Here is a 20,290-nt window from a genome sequence, read left to right as displayed (position 1 = left end):
CAGGTACGAAAAGGAAAAATTCAGAATTAAAAGATGTCAGGGGCATTTAATTCTCGCGAAGAGTACAACGCTCTAGGGTCTTATCAGAGAAAGAGAGTTGAGGCGTTGAAAAACATTCTTTCTCAGTTGCTTCGAAACAAATGTTTTCCAGGGGAGCATTTGTTAGTACCGGAAAATGAATTCGGAGGCACTCGAAATACAGAGGTGCTCAAAATCCTAGGTGATCAGAAAATGGCAAAGAAGTTTCTGAGGAAGGACACGAAGACACTTTTTGTGAAACTCTCAAAATTATTGAACCAGGAAGGACACGAAGACACTTTTCGAGAAACTCTCGGAATGAAGAACTTAAAGGAGACACGATTTAAGAGCGGTTGAAGTAAATCATGGGATAAGTGTCAAAGGCTGCAGAACGGTTTGGGGAAGTTAATGAGCAGTTCCAAGAGTTATCCAAAGACGTACCCGGGAATAAGCCACGAGGTCGAGGTGGAAGTTTAGAACGGTTATGCACTTCCGGGGCACGTCAGAAACAGTTACTTTTCCCAAATCTTTGTCTATAAATTAAACGAGCCATGCTCGTAGCAAGTGGTCGAAAATCTAATTCCCACAATACCTCACACGCACTCCGCAGCCTGTGCATAAGGCATACTGTGCATACGAGACAGCTTTGGGTACGATTTCTCGACCACCTTTCTTTTTCCTTTTTTAGGAGTAGCGTAGCATAGCGTAGCATAGCGTAGCATAGCGTAGCATAGCGTAGCATAGCATAATCTAGTCTAGTGTAGTGTAGTCATTCTAAACATGTTTCGTTATCCTTACGAATTGTAATTCTGTTACCATTTAATGAAAACTCTATTTCTTACTTGTACGATTTTATTTTTTCACTGAAAGTCTTCAATTCTGTCATGTCACGAACACGCATAAATTGAAACGTGAAATCGTGCTAGTTCGAATAAAAATGATCCATAAAACGAAATCCACCGTAAACAGCACGTATCTTGATATAATTAGGTTTTTTTTTCCTTGTTGATAATTAAGTTGGTTGGGATATGATAAAATCTTCTTCTTATCAGCTTATTTTATCTGTTGGAGAGATGGACCGACCTTCTGGGTTGACATGGTCTGAACCCATCGTTGCCAAGGTGAGTCCTGGTGCCGATGTGGGCGGTACATAACTCAATTACAGCTTAAATATTTTAACTTTAGGCCTTCAACATGTTAAGGTTTAGAATTTCAATTTAAGCAGAAATAAACTTTTGTCAAACAACCTCTTGGAAGAAGAATGATAGTTCTTACAGGAAAATGTATTAGAAATAATTTGGCGGTTGTGCAAAGTCGAAAAATTTTAAAAGTGTAATTTGTCTTATATTTGTCTTATAATGAAGTTTTAAATCCGATTATTATGTGTATGTTTGAATATCAATTTAGTTACATTTAATAAAATCAAAAACATGTTTTGATGAAAAAAAGTAAAAGTCTTTGAATGTAATCTTCTTTTTCAGCTCAAGTTGAGTTTAACTAAATTGATTTTTAAAGATATTCTATGCTTTTATAAACCTTGTGATTTTTATAATTTTTGAGAAATTATTTATCATATTTTAGTACTTAATTATAATTATTAATAATTAAATTTTGTGTCATATATGAATTTTTAGTCAAGTTAATATTAAGGTACTTTATGAGTATGGTGTAATGATATGCTACTTATCAATAACATTTTTTATTATCAAATATTAAAATATTACACTTATCTATCAACTTTGAAATGTGTTTGAATTATAGTTAAAAAATTAAATTGAGTTGAATTTAACTTTTCAAATCAACTTTTAAATAAAAGTAATATCCTTTCAATTTTTGTTTCAACTAGAATTTGCTTATAATTTACACTCAATAAATAAATAAAAAAGAACTTTTTTAGCAAAACATATAAATATTACGTTTGAACCAACTAACTAAAGTTACAAATTTCAAACGTATAACCAAATTTAATTTTAGTATATGCACACTCTCATCTTAATATCGAGAGAATATATTTTTCTACTGACCGTAAAAGTGAGGAGGGTGAAATGGCTCGGACAGAAAACAGTCTCGACCGACTAACCATCTAGCCTTAAAAAACGTGAAAGATATAAAGACAGAATATATAAGCACATTCTAAGTTAAAAATGCTAGTAGGGTAGATTAGTAAAAATGTCTTGACTTGTAACCTATAGTTATGTCTGAACTTTTTAATAGTTTGACATACACGAGAATATTAAAATGAATCCATTAATATAAATGAATGAATTCAACTCAATTTGATTTTTTGATAGAGGGGACCCAACTTCCAAGCAATCGTTCCCTGACTAATTTACTTTTACATGATCAACATTTCCAAGACTCAACCACTGGGAAATGGACGCCTTTCATTGTGGATGCATACCTTTACAACTACGAAACTTGATCAACACTCATCTTTTTATCATTAGAAAACAAAAAAGACTACGCATATTTGTCTGCTACTGCACAAAAGAAATAAACGAATCAGAAAATTTTAAAATATAGGAAAGTGATAAAGAAAGATAAATTAGTGTATAATAAAAAATAAAGGTAGAATAAATTAGATAAAGAAGATAGGAAATATCATATTATATTAGTAGTTTTTTTTAAAGATAATTCATCATTTCTTTTATAACATAAGATGGTTCATCATTTTGCCATTATTACTCTGTTCTTGTTGTTATATTATAATAATGATCGACTCTAGTCTCTAGCCTTCGGAATTAGACAGGGCCAAATTAGCTTTTATTACGTCCAGATTGGAGTTTGTACATAATTTCTTAGCTCATATAATTGAACTTGGACAGGGAAGTTCATCTACAAGGTTGCCCATATCAATATTAAAAATTAGGAAAATTGTAATTCATTTTCTTCGACTCACATGCATTTTAGCAGTCAAATATTAGAAATTGTAAATTAATTTCGAAAATTTCAATGTGAACTTTCGGTTTGATATATGTTCATTAATTCAACGGAAGAGACATGTTTTATGTCCTCCTGAATCATCCAAAAACCAAGACCCATGCTACAAAAGTATGTATCAACCGAGAGAATTAATCTTCATCCTTCGAAGTTTAAGTTTTGTAATAAAACATTTAACATTAGGAAAATGATTCAGACTCCGAAAACGTGTGCCGAATTCATTCCAAATCATTAAAATAATAATTTAAATTATAAAATATTAAATTAAATAATTATTTTATAATAAATTTATTAAAAAATATTAATATTTTAAAGTTTCGAACGATATTTTGGACAATCATTTCGAAGGTTGTAACATAACTCTTAACATTAACGTGTCATAATTTTTTTAAGGCATTAGACGATAACCGCACTTTCTAACATGTTTGTTTCAGCTTAAATGTGAAATTAATTTTTTTTTTGAAAAAAAAGAAAAAGAACTCTAATTTACTTAAAATATTTAATGTTTCTAAAAAAAATACCCTTTTTTGGGGGAACTTTATTGTAGTCCATTAAAATTATAAATGCTATTACCTTTTGGTTTCTGAATTATGAAAAAAGGATATCAAAATTATATAATCCTTTTGGTGTATAAATGATAAGATTAAAAGTTAAATATGTATTTATGAATAAAAAAAATGCACTACTTGACTTGGTACCCATTAAAATTTAAGGCTATTCTTTAGGGGACATTCAAACAAACTGCAAGGGAAACAACATCCATATAAATACGTTAATCTAGATGCTTGCATACAACTTATTTGATTTGCACTAGTCTGAACTTGCGAAATGCTTAAAACTTGTTCCAGAGTACATAAAGAGCGAGAGTGCGAGTCTAATGACAATAACATAACATCAGAAAATAAAAACATGATATGCTCCTTCCTACGACATGGAAGCATACATATAGATTCACCTTTATTCACTTACGCTAATTTATTCCAACACAGGTGCTTCGGATTTCACTGGTTGCAAGACCTTGCTTATGAAAAACCTTAATGTTAGTTTTTGTTTTATACTTGTGGCTTGAACCTCCATTCCTCCGTTTGAACTCGTGGATCAAACTACGTACGTCTATAAGCAGACTGTTGGCGAGTATTAGATAACGTTCTTGACCATGACCATAATCAAAATCAGGACATCAAAAGTGGTGCTCAAGGAGTGACAACGTTTTTCTTTGCAAGAGGAGCAATCTCGTCACCATAAATTCTAGGTTCGCTGCCAGCAACCTCAAGGGTCAACAGCACCTTTTCCCATTGTTTGGCTGGTCCCTGTATCAGAATCACTCCAATGATAAGATAAACTGCATTTCCCTCCATGGCTCATGCCTTAAAGAGATGTAACAATTTTGTGCAGTGTGCTATAAATAAGCAAAACAAACGTTTCACACAGCACCAAACTGCAAGCTTACCTTCCATGAAAAGTCTTGGGCCATGCAGTTCTGGATCATTTGTTTCATTGCTGAGGTACCATAGGCTCTTAGGGCTCTCTTTATGGTAGTTGTCAACTTTTTCACATCAGCTTGATCAACAGATTCACACTACAGAAAAACCCCAGTTATGATCTTTCGGATTCATTCCTCTATCAAAATTATACAAGGCTATTTTTCTACTCTACTTACTTCAACATTGAATGCTCCCATGTGGAATCCAGTATACCCTTCTTTAACGGTGTCAACGAGACCACCAGTGGAGGAAACTATGGGCACCTGTCACAAACATTTAATGTTTAGAGTCAGAAAATGTCGTCAGGAACAAGAAGGTGTAGATGAGAAGGAAGTAGAGAAAAAGAGGCTCTTAATCTCTACCGTTCCATATGGCATGGCATGCAACTGAACTAGACCGCAGGGTTCAAATCTACTTGGGATCACCATAAAGTCAGCTCCAGCAATAATCTTGTGAGCCAAGGGACCGTTGAATTTTGCTACCCCTCTGGCCTTTTCAGGATACATTTCCTCTAGTTTTTCAATTTGCTTCTCCATGGTCTTTTTGCCAGTTCCCTGAAGAAGAAAAAAGGATATGAACCATCAGCATAACTTTGTTCTGGTAGCTTAGCAGTATCAGTGATATGTATTGACAAGACAAGAATAGAATCAAGACACGTACAAGAACTATAATTTGAACATCCTGGTCAATGAACTTTGGGATAGCTTCCACAAGAATATCTGAACCTTTCTGCTCTTCAAGCCTACCAATGAAGCCTATCAGAGGGATATTCCGGTCAACAGGCAAGCCAACCTCTGCTTGGAGGGCTTCTTTCAGCAGCAATTTTGCTTCGGTGACCTAAGAATATGACAGTTTTGATGAGCACGGACTAATTTCTATGCTCCATAACTCCATATCAATGAGAAAACCAAATTTATTAACAGAGAAGATACTACTTACAGTGGTTGCATCGTAGTGTAGATCTATGAATTTATCAGTTCGTGGACTCCATTCCCGACCATCCATGCCGTTCACAATACCAGTGATGCCACGTGTACGAATTACATTGTCCAATTCTACACCCTTATCCTCTCCGGAAACAAGTTCCTTGGCATAATAGGGACTTACAGTGAGTACTCGGTCTGATTCCAATATTGCAGCCTTCATCCAGTTAATTTTCCTTCCCTTCACAGGCTTATAATGCCTTAAAATGATACATAAGAAATATGAACACGGTTGGCTATGTAAACGTCAAGTGTATATAAACTAATAAACCCAAGACATGTTGTAAGTAATTTTTTTTACAGATAGCGGTATCATACCCATCAGTGAAGGCAAAAGAGCTCCTGAAATCATTAGGTAAATTGAGAAGAGAGAAGTCCTCAAAGGCATGTCTACCCTGGTATGCTATGTTATGAATACAAAATGCAACCTACCATGATTGGCCAAGGAAAGTTAGTTTCCCTAGAATGATGAAAACAAACATGCAGAATTGATTTCATATACCCAAAAAGTAATAAAATCCTCACCTTAGCGTTTTGGTAAATCCCCCTGGGCTGGTACATTGACTTCAAGTAGCATGGAAGAAGGGCAGTGTGCCAATCATTGGCAATAAAGATTACATCTTCACCTGCCGGAAGACAGGAGAAGCTTGTAATAATGTTTTTTCTTAACCGAAGATTAAAGATCAAGGAATAAACTAGAGAGCCATACCATAAGGTCCTGAGAAATATTTGCTGCTGTTTAAGTTCAAAACCCTTGGTGCCTCAAGTGCAGCCTGAAAATTGTTAAACATATTGACAATGTCATATCCAGAGCCAATAAATATAAAGGTACTGTAATTCACAGCTATCAAATGCTAGTACCAAATAAATTCTCTTAACAAACATGAAAGTCAATTCAAATCCCAGGTCACATAAATGTAGCCAGCAATCATAGATTAAAACTGCACATGGCTGTTGTAGGGAGTCAACAATTTAAGACCGGTTGCCATTTCTTTTGAGAAATTAAATCAATTGAAATGGAGAGAGTAGGGGTAATTACGATTCAGTGGTTATGGAAATTTGATCAAATATCAAGACAATCGCTTACGATAGCACAGGGAGGAGAATGACCACGGTAAATATTAACTTATGAGCTTTGAGCCATGTACACCTTTTAAGAAAAATATTATAGTGTAAACAATAGGGAAAAAGTATAAGACAATAAGCTACCTGGCATAACAAGCTGTATCTAAGTTGGTTATCTTCATAATCTATTCCAGCCCTTGGGCCATAGAGTTTTGATCCAGTCTTGCCCCATACCTTTTAAAATCAAAACGCAAGAAAAATGTCAGTTTAACTTCAAGGTATAAGAGCGTGTTCAACCCTATAAACATTCTATTGTTTGAAATGGTTGATTGCAACAAAATTATATAACCTTCTCAAGGAAACATGGGTGGTCCACAAAAACACGATCAACTCCTCTCTTATAGCAGTGAAAGAAACGGACAGTTTCTATTCTATCTCCAACTTTAACCTTCCAACACAAAAAAAAAAAACAAACAACGAAACAGTTCAGTCATTAATAAGAACAAGAATTACCTAGATTTATACGGAGATACATGATGAGAACCAAAAAAGCTACCTCTACTAACACATTTGTGTCCCATGCATCCTTGTATTGGTCGTAACGCGGGGACACTGTCATAACACGGTGTCCATGTCCCTAAATTAATTAGCACAAAACAAGGTCAGATTTATAATAAGAATTTTTTTTTTTTTTGAAGGAAGGAATAAAAAGAAGAATGTTAAGACTTAAGATCGATATCCTTGGGATTAATTTCAAAGCAACTAAAAGTAGCAATATTTTATTAAATTTTTAAAAAAATAATGAGAAGAATGTTAAGACCAACATCCTTGAGATTAATTTCAAAGCAACGAAAAATAACAATATTTTATTAAAAATTGTTTATATGATGTAATAAATATTCGTTTTTCCAATATTATTATATTTAACGCTTAAAAATAGTTTTACGGACTGAAATTAACAAAATCATGTTATTAACAAAACCATGTTATTATTAATATTAATAAGAGAAAATAGAGTTTTTACTATAGATCTAATCGCAAAGTGAACTAAATTTATTAATTTTTTTCAATAATTACTTTTAAAATTATATATTTATCATAACTTTCGATTGATTATCTTTTTTTTTTGTGAACTTTGATTGGTTGATCCGTTAACAAATTAAATATTTATGTAGAAATTAATTTTATTAATAAATCACTATTTTGTAATTCAATCCAAACTATAACGATTTTGTATTTTGTATTTAATAAATAAAGGTATTTTTTGGTCGAACACTAATGATTTAGTGTGTGTTTGATTTATCGTGAGAAATCCTGACTTAGTGCATGTTTAATTTATCGTGAGAAATCAATCCTGACTTAGTGTATGTTTGATTTATGGTGAGAAATCACTTAAGTGATCGTTGAACATGAAAATAACAAATTACTACTTTTCATTCTGCCTTAAAATGAGAGAATTTCTGTTTACATAGACAAGTACTTATTCCTTGAGAAACAAGATTCATTTAAGAAATTAATTTGTTTGGATAAATATTTTTTGGTATATACGGATCCGTCTCATCTGGTGGCAAACATGAATAACTTGAATGGATTTAAATGATAGTTTAATAATAAAATGAGAAAGCGATTATGAAAGTAAGAAGAGTCAAGAGAATTGACTTACAGCCAAAGCTGGTGGAAGTCCTCCAAGAACATCACCAAGACCACCAGTTTTGCTCCAAGGTGCCACCTCAGTCCCCACAAACACCAAGTTCATCCCACACTCAATCTTCCTCAAAGCTCCGTCACTTTCGGTAGACGCAGAGGTTTTGGATTTGATCGCACGTGTGGCTCCCACGTGCACCTTGTTGAGAGATCTCAAGCCATCGTAACTCAACCCCTGGCCGTTGAGACTCACACTCACACTCACACTCACACTCCCCTGAGGCGAATTCAGCTTGGCCTCCGTTCCCCACGCGCCACACGCGCTTCCCGACACCACGTAAGAGGCCGTCACTGTCGCCATTCTCAATTCACGCCTTCTGCATGCATGTCACACAATAATCACACTCACACCATTTGTTAAGAAATTAAAGCAACACTGAGAGAATCCGTGAGTAACGGAAATTAGTTAGAGAGGAAGATAGAGTTACTCACCGGTGACGGAGGAGCTGTGAGTAAGAAACGCCGACTTAGTAATTAAGTGCACTGTGATTTAATTAGAGACTAGAGTGGCATGAGGAACGGGAAATGGGAGTGGCTTTTGTAGCATAACAGAGCCTCCCTCCTTGGCCTATTATGCGCCGACACGTGGCAGAGACCGAGGGATTTTATGCTAGTGAGACACATCACACGGGATTCTAGTGAGAATTTGCGTTTTAAGGGCAATGAGTTTCTCATCAAAGATTTTCAAAAGACACGTATGAGCCAGGTGGTGTTGCATCGAGCAAATTTGGCAATGCAACATTTGAGTAATTCAATGAACCAAGCCTCTCTATTTTTTTTATTTATTTTCTTTTGTGCCTTGAAAAATAAATGTGGTTTTATTTTTTCTATGCCGTCAAAAATTATCAGAGGTAGCCAGAAAGGAGCGACAAGCGCACCACCATGCCCTACAGATTCATTTGGCAATCAAACAAAAATGCTGCAGTGCTGGAAATATTCCATTTTTATAAGCACATAAATCAAGTTTATTTTTACTCAAAATACTACTACTATAAATATGCTCACGCTTCCTCACGTGATATAATTTGTTTTATTGCACGTGTCTTCTAGTTCATGATAGAAACATTTACTTTTATTTAATATTTTATATTAATAAAACAATAACTCAAAAATAAAATTATTTTATTAACATGCATTAGGATGAAATAATACGAAAACATAATTATAATAAGCTCTTACCATATAGTTAGTACTTGCTAACTTAATATATGTAAATGATAAAATTATTCTATAAACAGTAACAATAATCATAATGTAATATAGTGGTAGCAATAGCTGTAGTTATGTTATGATGATAATATTGATAATAACTGCTTGCAATGAAAATACTACTACTAATTCACATGGGAAATGATTGTTTTTATAGACAAACGAGTCATGATCACTGTCCGATTAGATTTTTAGGGCAATTAAAAAAAATAGATTTATTGAAAAGGACAATGAAGATTTGCCAAACAAGCCGACCAAGCTGTACCAGAAAATGAAATGTACTCTTTCAGCAAAAATGAACGGCTGAGGAGGAAACACAATGGAAAGGCGTCACTTTCTTATTATGCTTAAACTATTCATTTGTATTTACAGTTTCATTAGTTTGTTTTAATTCGCCTGATCGATTCAAAATGTGTATCTATTATAACTTTTAGTCATTATAATAATTAAGTTAAATTGTAATTTTTATCACCTATAATAATTAGTCCATGAGTTTGATCCCTTAACTTCTTAATTTTGTATTTTAGTTTCAATTTTATAAAATTTATAATTTTAATCTTGAGGTTAAGAGTGTGTTTACTAAAATTAACTTATAGATTAGCTGAAAATTATAAACTATAGCTAGCAGCTAAAAGTGAGAGAATGGTGGGATGTGTAAAAGAGTTTGTACATACAAAAAGTATAAATAAATAAACTCAAGTAAATTAATAAAAATATAAAATAAAAAAAAGAGAGAAAAAAAGCCAATTAAGAAATTATATACTATAATTAGCTTATAAAAATAAATTATAAGTGTAAAATAAGTTCTTATATCATACAAGTTTTATTTTGATTATACAAACTTATTATTTATGAAAGTTTATAAGCTTTTCAAATATCATGACTAACACATTTTAAATATTTATCTATTAACCATTAAAGTTATAACATTGATTATGATGAAAAATGACAAAAAAATCTTGTATTTATGGATGTTTTCATATAAAAATATTTTATAAATTTTAAATTAATAATTAAGTAAATATCCATTTAACAGGATGAATAATAAGGTATCCATACTTTAAAAATATTAAAAATATAATTAATTATATGTAAAATAATTTAATTTCACACTAAATATGTGTTATAAATATTTATTTTTAGTACAAATATATATCACAGATTTCTTTTAATATAAATATATTTTTGAAAATTATTTATTTTGTTTTATTTTATTTTTTTACCATTTTATTAAATATCCACAAATACTTGTAAATACTTCTGTCCATTGGTACTTGTTAAATGAATACTCACACTAAATGAAACGAGTAATAGGGATAACTACTCGCTCTCGCCCCATTTCACCCAGTTGTCATTTCGAAATGATCATATATTAAATAAGTAACATGATTATCAATATTAAAAATATTTAAACTAAAATAGTAGTGACGATAATAATAATAACAATAATAATAATAATGATAAAAGTAGTTGCGATGATGGTTATGACTTAGTGATAATAATAATAATAATAAAGATAAATACAATACAGTACATAATAATTTTATTTTTAGTCTTTTAATTTATATTGTCTATTTTAATGTAAGAGTTGTTATTATAATATATATTATACAAAATAACAAATATAATAAGTATAACATGTATAATGTTATGTATTACTTTATAATATAACAACATGCATTACATAGTACTAATTTATATAATATTATATATTATATACAAAATCTATTAGTTTATAATATATATATATATATATATATATATATTATATAATATTTACATTCAACATTTTATATAATATATAATTATAATAATTTTCACACGCAAATTTAAATTATATTATTAATTAAAATATTTAAAAAGTGGTTGCTAACATTTTTAATTGATTCAGAGTTCGAGTATTTCTGGTTTCTACTCTTGATTGAAATGTTTCTTAAAATCCTTTTTTTTAATCTTATCAATATCCCAAAATTTGTCGGCTTAAGGCAGTTGTCATTTTATTTTCATTATTTATGTCATCAGATGATATTTTACGCTCTAGTTGCAATTCAAGAAGTCTAATCCAGTTAATTTAATAAAGTATGTGAGCTGTTATAGATCTCTTTAAAACTAAATTTCGTTTTGTACTGTATTTTTTTTCCCACAATCTAAACAAAAATTATGATTTCAAATCAAATATCATTTCATAAAAAGTTATAATCAAAATTACAATCTAATTCCATATACCAAACAAACCCATGAGAAAACGAATAACATAAAATTTAAATATAATATCTCTTGCATATGAAAAATTCCATTCTAATTTACCGTAATATACATTCTTATGGAATAAATTTACATTAACAAATGAAATAGGCAATTTAACTTCAAAAAATTGTGAACCAGTTAGTTCACTTAATCCACAAATTTGGACAATGATAGAAGACTGCTTCAACTTAATACACATATATACTACTTTAACTTTTATTTTTATTCATTCAAGAATGATTTTTTGAAACATACAAGACTCTTATAAAATTTACATGTGAGTCATTATTGTTTAACCTTTTATTATTAATATTTTATAACCAAAGACATAATGATATTTTAATGTTAATTTAAAAATTCACCTAACTTTTATATCTTATAATTTTATATAATTAAATTATTAATATGATATAATATTATAAATATAAAGAAAAAATACATGCATGTGTAAAAAAACTATACTATTTAATCACAAACTTCCATGTATGACAAGTTTGTTAATTTCAATAATAATTACCCTACTAGTTATATCAAAATTAATTTCAAGTATATATTATAATAACAGTGCATAACTATATATCCATTAAACTTTAAAAAATCGCAATTCAACCACCGGCCCTGCAAAGTTTTGACTGGGATAATTCACACCGGTCTTCTCATTTTATCTACAGAGGCATGATGAACAGAATAAACATCCATGCAACGAATTTTTGAGGACTACCACATCTTGTTCACTGTATTTTTCAAAGTCAAACGCTATAAACATAAGAGGGTAACAAAGAAGATGGAAGGGAGAGCGAGTAGTGAAAAAACATGAACTAAAGAAAAACCTGAATATTGATGTTATTCTTGCAGTACAAGAATTTTAAAGATACAATGTACCTATTTCCAGTTAAAAGCTGCCTCATAGATCAAACAAATGGGGAAAGAATAATACCATTTCTCTTGAACCATGGCTGGCTGCCAACTAGACCCAGAATAAACAGTTGCTCGAAAGCAAGAAGTGGTATCTCAATTTCTAATTCTACTATTGGCTGGCAATTTCTCAAAGCAAAAAGCATGATGTATCACAACCTCCTTCCCATTTTTGCAAACCTTCGGGCTACTCCAAATATAACTGCCTTAGTCAGTAATCCTTGATCAAGAGTGCAGGCAAGGGCAATGGCTCCACCAACAATTAGAAGTTTAGGTATGTTCCTCCCAGCTGGTTTGTCAGAAGTATCCTGATTTTCAGTCTCCAACAAATCACTGGTTGTGTTTTCTAGAGAACTAAGATAATCCGCTGTTATTTTAGTGTTGATCTTAGCGGCACAAGCACAGCGTGATAATGGAACACCAGAATCCCTTTCTTTCTGATATGTCCGTAGTCCTGGATCAAACTTCTTGACAGCTCCCCACATACCCTGTCGAACTCCAAGCTTAGCAATTTCCCAGGGTATGCCCATATCTTCGTGATGAAACAATAACACTTCGCATGAAGTCAGCTGACCATCTTTTCTTGATTTAACTGATCCAGATAGGCAACAGACGCACATAAGTCTCTTGTCTATAAAACCGCATTAATGAAAACAAAAAACAGAACTTAAAGAAGGGTTTTCCTATTATGCTCCCATTGCCACTAGAAGAGAAGTCAAACATAGAAAACCTTTTATTCAAAGAAAAGTAGTTATTATTTATTTATTTTTTTAGAGGAAAGTAGTTATTATATTAAAAACACAAAAGTCGTTAAATATTTATTTGAGTAATTAATTTAAAGTATTTAATTTAATAGTGTATTTAATGTTTCCATACCAAGTGCCCACAAGCACAAAATAGAAAACCCATTAAAGATTTCTTCAGCATCCCAAGCTAAAAATCCTACTTTAAGGAAAATAAACAGAATACAATCATGTTCCATCATTTATACGAAACCAAAACCAGTTTAATTGAATCCCAGTTGGATTCCAAATTTGAGATTTTTTACAAGACAATGCAAGTAGAGAGAGGAGTAAATTCTAAAATTGAGTCCCCAAGGAGTAGACAGAGAACATGGAATGCAAGTAGGTAAATATTTTGGAGATGAGACCAGCATTCTAGCAACATTTATAAGACCAACATGATGTACGGTTATAAAATTTGGGCAGTGAAGTGTGAGTGTCAAAGAGAGAAAAACAATATATGCGGCAGAGATGAGGATCCTCAGCTAGATGAATGAACATACAGGAGAAAATCAAATTAAGAATGGCATGAATGTAAAAGAGATCAAGTTTATAGAATGTGGGTAAAACTAACCCAAGGGTGTTTGGTACTTTGATCATTACAGAGGAAGAACAAATCAAGGCTCCAGAGAGAAAAGTGCAACAAACAGCCCAATTAAAAGGAATGGAGCAAGACCTCAGAAAACAAGGAGTAACTATTAAAATTTAAAACGACCTTGCTCTAAATGGTTTCACTTAAATTGTGTTATTAATGGAGCACACTGACATTGAGTGATCCATTTAAGGCAAAATAAGGCTTGGTTATTGACAAAATCACTAAGATAGCAAATGGTAACAAACCTAATATGTCTAATCTAAAATACGTCAAAGGTTAAATGTACCCTAAACGTCAAGATTCTGAAGTAGTACTACACTATGTCTCTTAAAACAAGAACCATTTTAAAAAGAATATTTGAAAGCCTTAAAAAAAATTACATATATATGTGTGTAAAAAATAAATAAATAAACATCCAGGTTCAAGTACTCAATTCCAAACTACACATCGGCAAGCTTTTCTAAAACCATAGCTTATAATTTCTTAACACATGAAACGCCAGTTAAATAAAGAGTGCTTTCACTAATTAAGCTCTACACTGCCTGTTACCTGCACGGATACACCAGCTTGAATAATATAGATCAACTCGTTTAGGTTTGTTGTGCCTTGGCATGGAGGGGCAAGGTACTCCCTGAAGAAGCAAAATAAGCCACGAGTTGGTGATAAAACCAAAATACTCAAACATAGAAAATAGAGCAATCTGCATTATAAACTCTATAAATCAGAGAGAAAAGACAGCTACAGGGAGTATTGTTGCAAAAAGGTCTGCAAAGAAAGAAAAACATGACTACGGTTGGAGCAATGCTCCTTACAAAATGGCAGTGAAAATGAAAAAGAAAAGGAAAAGATAATCCTGCACAGCGAGAAGGACCAACTCCCACCCTCAATGACTTTCCAATGATCCTTGATAATTCTCACCCTTCCCTCCCCATTCTATTACCCCCTTAATACATTCCTCTGATTCTCACATCCACTCCCTTTCTGCCACCTGTCCCCATTCAGTTATTCTCCCTCTCCCTCCCTCTTGTGTCACATGTTTGTTCCTCCTCCCATACACTTATAGACCCATTTTCCTCGCTTTGCCTCCGTTTGTACACAAAAAGTCTGTTTGGATAAGGTCCTCCATAAACACTTTTTAAAAAAAAATAACAAGAAAAATTCATATTAACTTCTCTATGAACTAATAAAACTAACATGTACAAGTTAAAAATAAGATTTTTGAGAAAGTAATAGACGAGAGCTTCTACAAATAAGTTTATGCTTAAGCTAATTTTAGCACACAGAGAAATTTATTTTATTTTATTTTTCCTTCTTAAAAGGCCTATACTTAATTAAGGGCTTATCAGTTGATACTCATACCACAAACCATAAGTACAACACATAAAAAGATTCTTCTTCAAATAATGAGAAAAACACCACACTCATCATCAACTATCAAACATCCTCCACTCTTTCAAATTATAAACAGCTTATTTAATTAACACCGCTAAGGACTCAATTCAGTTTAATAATTTGACACCAACCTTAGTGACACAGTAGTAAACTTGCCCAGCGTCCCAAATTCGGCGACCAATGACATACTCCCTATCACTGCAAAAGAAGGGAAACTGTTGCAAGCAAAACACGCCATGAGACACATAAAAAAAGAAGCAAGAGAAGTAGTTAGAACGCATAAGAAGCTACAGCAACCTTGCGCACCCAGTGCACCATCATTGCTCCGGTGAGGTCACACTCTTCCAACGTCGAAGCGTATATAAGCATGTCATCCCACTTCAACCGGTACTCATCGTCCCAGAAGAAATCCCTCACCAGCTCGGGACTCGCGTCCTCGAACACCGTCCTGCTCCGGTACTGCGGCGGCCCACTCTAAAACACATGCACCCTCGCTCGTCACTACGGAACTGTTGAATCAACAAGAGTAAACTAAACTAACCGAGTGGGGTAAGGCGTACCTCAGGATCCCTGCGCCACGCCTGATAACTCATGGTGGGGGTAGAACGGTCCATCATCTGAACCCACGCGGGGCCTCCGTCTTTCTCCTCAACCAACTTCCACAGATGCAGCAAATCGCGCTCCGTCACGGGACCACTCGCGCCCGCACTCGCGTCCTTCTCACGCGCGCTGCGAAATTAATAAATTAGAAACAAATGAAATGATTAGAAATTAGAATTGCGCATTGCATTGTATTGGAATTCGGCGATTTGAGAGAAGGCGGGAGGAAGCTAACCTTAAGCTGGGAGTGGAGTGGGGGAAAGCGGTGTCGTTTTGGGGACGGAGGTTGAGGCGGGAGGCCCATTTGGGCTTCCAAGCCCAGCCCACGAGGACGCCGAGGATGACCGCAATCCATAGCGGAGTGATGAACATAGCGAGGTGAGGGAGAAGAGGCATGGCAGCAGAATTTGGGGCAGAGAGAAAAAGATATGGGCTCACTCGATTGCGGGCGGATAAGGATCCCCAGATAAGCGGTCTCTACACGTCTACTCCCGATTATCGTAGGACCATCATCATAATAATATTCTTAATTCATTTCATTTTATAATGTCCACCATTCATATGAGTTTATGAGGACGTATAATATTGTGGTCCACTTTATTCCTTGGAAATATCATTAATTTCTTTTTTTTAGTTTCCTAATTTTCTTGAACTACTCCTTTTCTTTACAACTTCATGAATCATCTACTTCCATAACTGTGAGGTTTTATCCTACTATACGAACATAAAAATATTTTTTTTTTAAAAAAGAAAATATGTATATAAAAGGAAAAAATAGATTGAAGTTGTACTTTTTTCAAGTGTTTATTTAGATTCACATTCATGTATTGTTATATCAAAATTGATGTATAAATAATTATTTTTATTTTTATTTATTATATCTAACTAAAATTGATGTGACTATATTTTTTTCTTACAATTTTCTTAATAACTTTTAGACAGGCTATTTATAAAGATTTGCAGGAAAAGAATAGAAAATATTTTATTCAATCACTCGCTTGAGAATACGTAAAATTTATATACTCAAATTAAAGTTTATTCGTATTTCTTTAAATAAAATAGAATTAACTATAATCTTCCTTTAAAATTTTAAATTACTTTTTTTTTACTTTTTTTTAAAATTACACTTATGTGATTAATATGTATTATGATTTTTTTTTAAATAAAAATGAGTTTATAATTGATAATACACAATTGTGAACAAACCTTAAAATATTTTTAAAAAAAACTTTCAAGATTGCTAATGGTTAATTTTGAATGTTATATTATTACTATAATTTGAATAGGTGTAATATAATGTAACATTGTAACTGTTGGGTCAATTTTCCCTTAATGGGAGTAAGTAGATGTTATAGTGACCAAAGTTATTTTTCTCCTTTTTTCTTAGTTTTCAGTCTTTAAAACTTGGCTGTTAGGGGGTCCTGGAGGTTGGATTTTGCTTCAAACATTTGGGGATCCAAGCAATTGAGATTGTGAATTGGTGTGAGTACGGTGTTGTATGATGTCATCAGAAAGCTTCTTCTTCCTCTTCTTTGTTCTTGGTGAGCTCATAATTAAGGTAAAGGGAGCTAAGACTTAATCTTGGTGGATAGTTGTAAGGATTTCAATGTTGCATGTGTGGTATGAAGGTTCATTTGATGCATAATTGTTTGAATATTAAATTGATTTGTAAGGAAAGACTTAGTGTTCTTAGTTTCTTAAAGATTTTTGAGGTATTTAGGATTTTGGGAGAAAAGTCTTGTTTTATTGTTGGAATTGATGTACTCGTTGTTTAGATAAGATTTTATGGTTTATATTTGAATTTGGAGTTTGTAGGTAAGCTTGGATGGAATAAAGAGGTTTGAAAACCCCAAAATCGTGAAATAAAACAGAGATGGTCTCTTTCATAAAACGACTGAGCAGAATTGAAAATGAGAATTAGGGGTGTCTCTAGAAGAATATAGCTAAGCCATTTTGAAACGATTAAGTGGAATTGGAGATGATAATTAGAGGGTGTTTTTGGAAGGAATCTGTTGAATGATTTTGAAATGGCTAAGCAATTTAGTACTTTCTGAATTAGACTTTGTTGTCTTCATAAAAGTTGTAGTATTGGATATTAGCTTTCTAGTAACTTTGGAATCACCTAAAAATGATGTCTAGAACTCAAGTTATGATTATTTTAGTGAGTGAAGACCAATTTGTCAACATTAATAAAAAAATGTTACAAATTTTATAATTTTTTAATATAGTAGATGATGAAATTAATACTTGAGATCTTCATAAGAGTTGTAGGTAATCTTTTTTCCTTTCATATGAGATAAGGACGAGCTTGATACGAGTAATATAACTCTCTCTATGATATTTTATTTGAAAGTTATCATTGTTAATTTTGACAAGTTGTATGTTGATACATGTTGTATGATAGGTGAATTTGGTGAACATGTATATAATATTTGTGTCTATTACATATTGTATGATATATAATGATGATGATAACATTGGTATGGTATTATGATTTAGTTGTCTAGCATTGATATGCTATGTATGATGAATGTGCTAAAGTTTGCATGGTTGGAGTGGTGGATAGGCATTGCTATGTTATTATGATTAAGTTGTCTAGCATTTGTATGCTATGTATGATGGTGTAATTTGATCTCTATATGTATTGACCTAAGGTTATGTAATATAGATGATGAATATTGAGGTGTGGGTGTCGAGAATGCTTTGGGCATTAAGGCATGTTAGCTAATTTAGGACTTGAGTAGAGGAAATTATTTTTGAAAAATGAAGATCCCACCTAAGAAATCTTAAGTGGTGTTCAGGTAAACCCCTATTGGGAAACCCTTCTTAAGTAGATGTGTTTATTGGAGTGGATTTTGAGGTGTGTTGATATCTCCTCTAGGTCCTTAGTTTATGATTGAGTAAGGTAGGAAGTTAAAGGCTACAAGACTTAACCAAGTAGCTAGAAAGGTTGTGTGGCTCCTTGATGATAATGAGTGGATGAATTTCATTTGTGACTTGATAATACATGTCAAGGTCGTGATAAGTTTATACCTAGTTGTACAATTCCTAATGGTTGAACCAAACATTCCTAATGTGAGTGACAAAAACCCGAGAAATCAGAAGAGGGATTGCTATCCCATTTTGCTTTGATCGAGTTGACGCTTCAGATGCAAAAAAGATTGGATTAGTTCGATAGGATGGAGTCACTTTGACTGCTCATGTTGTTAGGAAATCTCCATAGATAAATGTATGACGACATATTAGTTGAAGTGTATGCATATGATGTGTTGTTGGTTGGTGTGTTCATATGCAATGAATGAATATATTTTTGTTTGATATGCCTTGGTGTGTAGCTTTCAAACATATTGGTATTGTGTTGTTTAGTGAATGTTGTAAACCGAGGTGTGTTTTGGTTAGTTTACATGTTGGTGAATAGGATAGATTTTTTTCATATACTAGTATGTTTTTGAAATCTAGCTTATCCTTGTATGTTCTTTTTCATGTGGGTTAAATTATGATGATCATGATTTTTATGGGAACAGGATAGGGTTAGTCGAAGCGGGTTTCATGAAGATGTTTTTGGGCGATGTAGTATTGGATGGCTTTTGATGGTTTGTATAGTAGTGCTTGATTGAAACTTAGGATTCTATATTATTTTATATTAGATGATTGTACATATGTATGTATTTATAGAGTTATTTTTAGTTTCACTTATACTTATATACATGTTATATAATGTGCATATCCATGTAGAGTGAGTATAAAATCTTAAGTATATGAGTAGTTCTACGACTAGTTAGAGATTTCACGAAATGTAGTGGGTATGGTGGGTTATTACATATAATATCTTAAACATGATATATTCACTTTCAAATATCATTTATAATTACATAATACATTTTTTTAATTGATAAAAAAATATAACTTTTCCCGCCAAGAGAGCCTTATAGAGGAATAGTATCATCAATCACAACTTTATAGCCAAGTCAATGAACAAACATCGAACCCTAACTAAAGAATCCAAATATCAAACTATTTAAATTATTTTAAAATTTTAATTCAATAATATTATTATCAACTCATAATTATATATTAGTAATGATGATAAGAGATAAATTAACCCTAAAGAATAAATTATATTATCATAATTAGATTGTAATAGTATACTCAAGTCTCATGTTCTAATCTATTGTCAACATTGTAATTTTTATGGATAAAAATTTAATATCTTATGTTGGAAAATAATTTTATAAGACTTTCATTATTTCTTTCTTTTTTATATTTTCTAAATGAAGAAACATGTTATTTGATTTAAAATTTATTGAAAAAGTAAAATCCCAATCCTGATTGTTTTAATTCCAAGTTTCCAACATT

The 20,290-nt window shown here is 32.3% G+C and overlaps 2 protein-coding genes and 1 long non-coding RNA gene across 3 annotated transcripts; 1 reads left to right on the top strand and 2 right to left on the bottom strand.

The window, feature by feature from the left end:
* Nucleotides 1-3,700: 3,700 nt before the first annotated feature.
* Nucleotides 3,701-8,788, bottom strand: LOC109816601 (granule-bound starch synthase 1, chloroplastic/amyloplastic). The gene is made up of 14 exons (XM_020381675.3): nt 8,627-8,788; nt 8,154-8,511; nt 7,047-7,127; nt 6,840-6,938; nt 6,635-6,724; nt 6,135-6,198; nt 5,951-6,051; nt 5,744-5,853; nt 5,382-5,625; nt 5,103-5,279; nt 4,805-4,996; nt 4,619-4,705; nt 4,409-4,537; nt 3,701-4,268 (listed from the first exon to the last, which is right to left on the bottom strand). The coding sequence occupies exons 2-14, from the start codon at nt 8,493-8,495 to the stop codon at nt 4,152-4,154; spliced, it is 1,833 nt and encodes a 610-aa protein (XP_020237264.1). The 5' UTR covers nt 8,496-8,511; nt 8,627-8,788; the 3' UTR covers nt 3,701-4,151.
* A 3,676-nt stretch (nt 8,789-12,464) lies between these two features.
* Nucleotides 12,465-16,446, bottom strand: CP5 (Polyketide cyclase/dehydrase and lipid transport superfamily protein). Its single transcript, XM_020347221.3, has 6 exons — nt 16,170-16,446; nt 15,895-16,063; nt 15,632-15,808; nt 15,466-15,549; nt 14,492-14,573; nt 12,465-13,157 (listed from the first exon to the last, which is right to left on the bottom strand). The coding sequence occupies exons 1-6, from the start codon at nt 16,328-16,330 to the stop codon at nt 12,718-12,720; spliced, it is 1,113 nt and encodes a 370-aa protein (XP_020202810.1). The 5' UTR covers nt 16,331-16,446; the 3' UTR covers nt 12,465-12,717.
* Nucleotides 16,300-19,688, top strand: LOC109788490 (uncharacterized). The gene is made up of 3 exons (XR_002238746.3): nt 16,300-16,434; nt 17,322-17,492; nt 19,459-19,688. It is a non-coding gene; the product is annotated as an uncharacterized LOC109788490 (long non-coding RNA).
* Nucleotides 19,689-20,290: the final 602 nt, after the last annotated feature.

This window comes from Cajanus cajan, chromosome 7 (genome assembly GCF_000230855.2).
Source record: "Cajanus cajan strain Asha chromosome 7, NIPB_CcT2T_4, whole genome shotgun sequence".
Classification (NCBI taxonomy): Eukaryota; Viridiplantae; Streptophyta; class Magnoliopsida; order Fabales; family Fabaceae; genus Cajanus; species Cajanus cajan.
Note: the sequence above shows the minus strand (reverse complement) of the source record. Positions and strands in the feature narration are given on the sequence as shown.

What these genes read in the sequence shown, in the direction of transcription:
- CP5 (XM_020347221.3), bottom strand. Translation starts at nt 16,330, where the DNA reads ATGCCTCTTCTCCCTCACCTCGCTATGTTCATCACTCCGCTATGGATT. An exon ending in CACTCCACTCCCAGCTTAAG is followed by an intron (nt 16,064 to 16,169) that starts GTTAGCTTCCTC and finishes TTAATTTCGCAG; the next exon opens with CGCGCGTGAGAAGGACGCGA. An exon ending in TTTACTACTGTGTCACTAAG is followed by an intron (nt 14,574 to 15,465) that starts GTTGGTGTCAAA and finishes TTGCTTCTTCAG; the next exon opens with GGAGTACCTTGCCCCTCCAT.
- LOC109816601 (XM_020381675.3), bottom strand. Translation starts at nt 8,495, where the DNA reads ATGGCGACAGTGACGGCCTCTTACGTGGTGTCGGGAAGCGCGTGTGGC. An exon ending in GGATTTACCAAAACGCTAAG is followed by an intron (nt 5,854 to 5,950) that starts GTGAGGATTTTA and finishes CAATCATGGTAG; the next exon opens with GTTGCATTTTGTATTCATAA. An exon ending in CCCAAGACTTTTCATGGAAG is followed by an intron (nt 4,269 to 4,408) that starts GTAAGCTTGCAG and finishes ATTCTGATACAG; the next exon opens with GGACCAGCCAAACAATGGGA.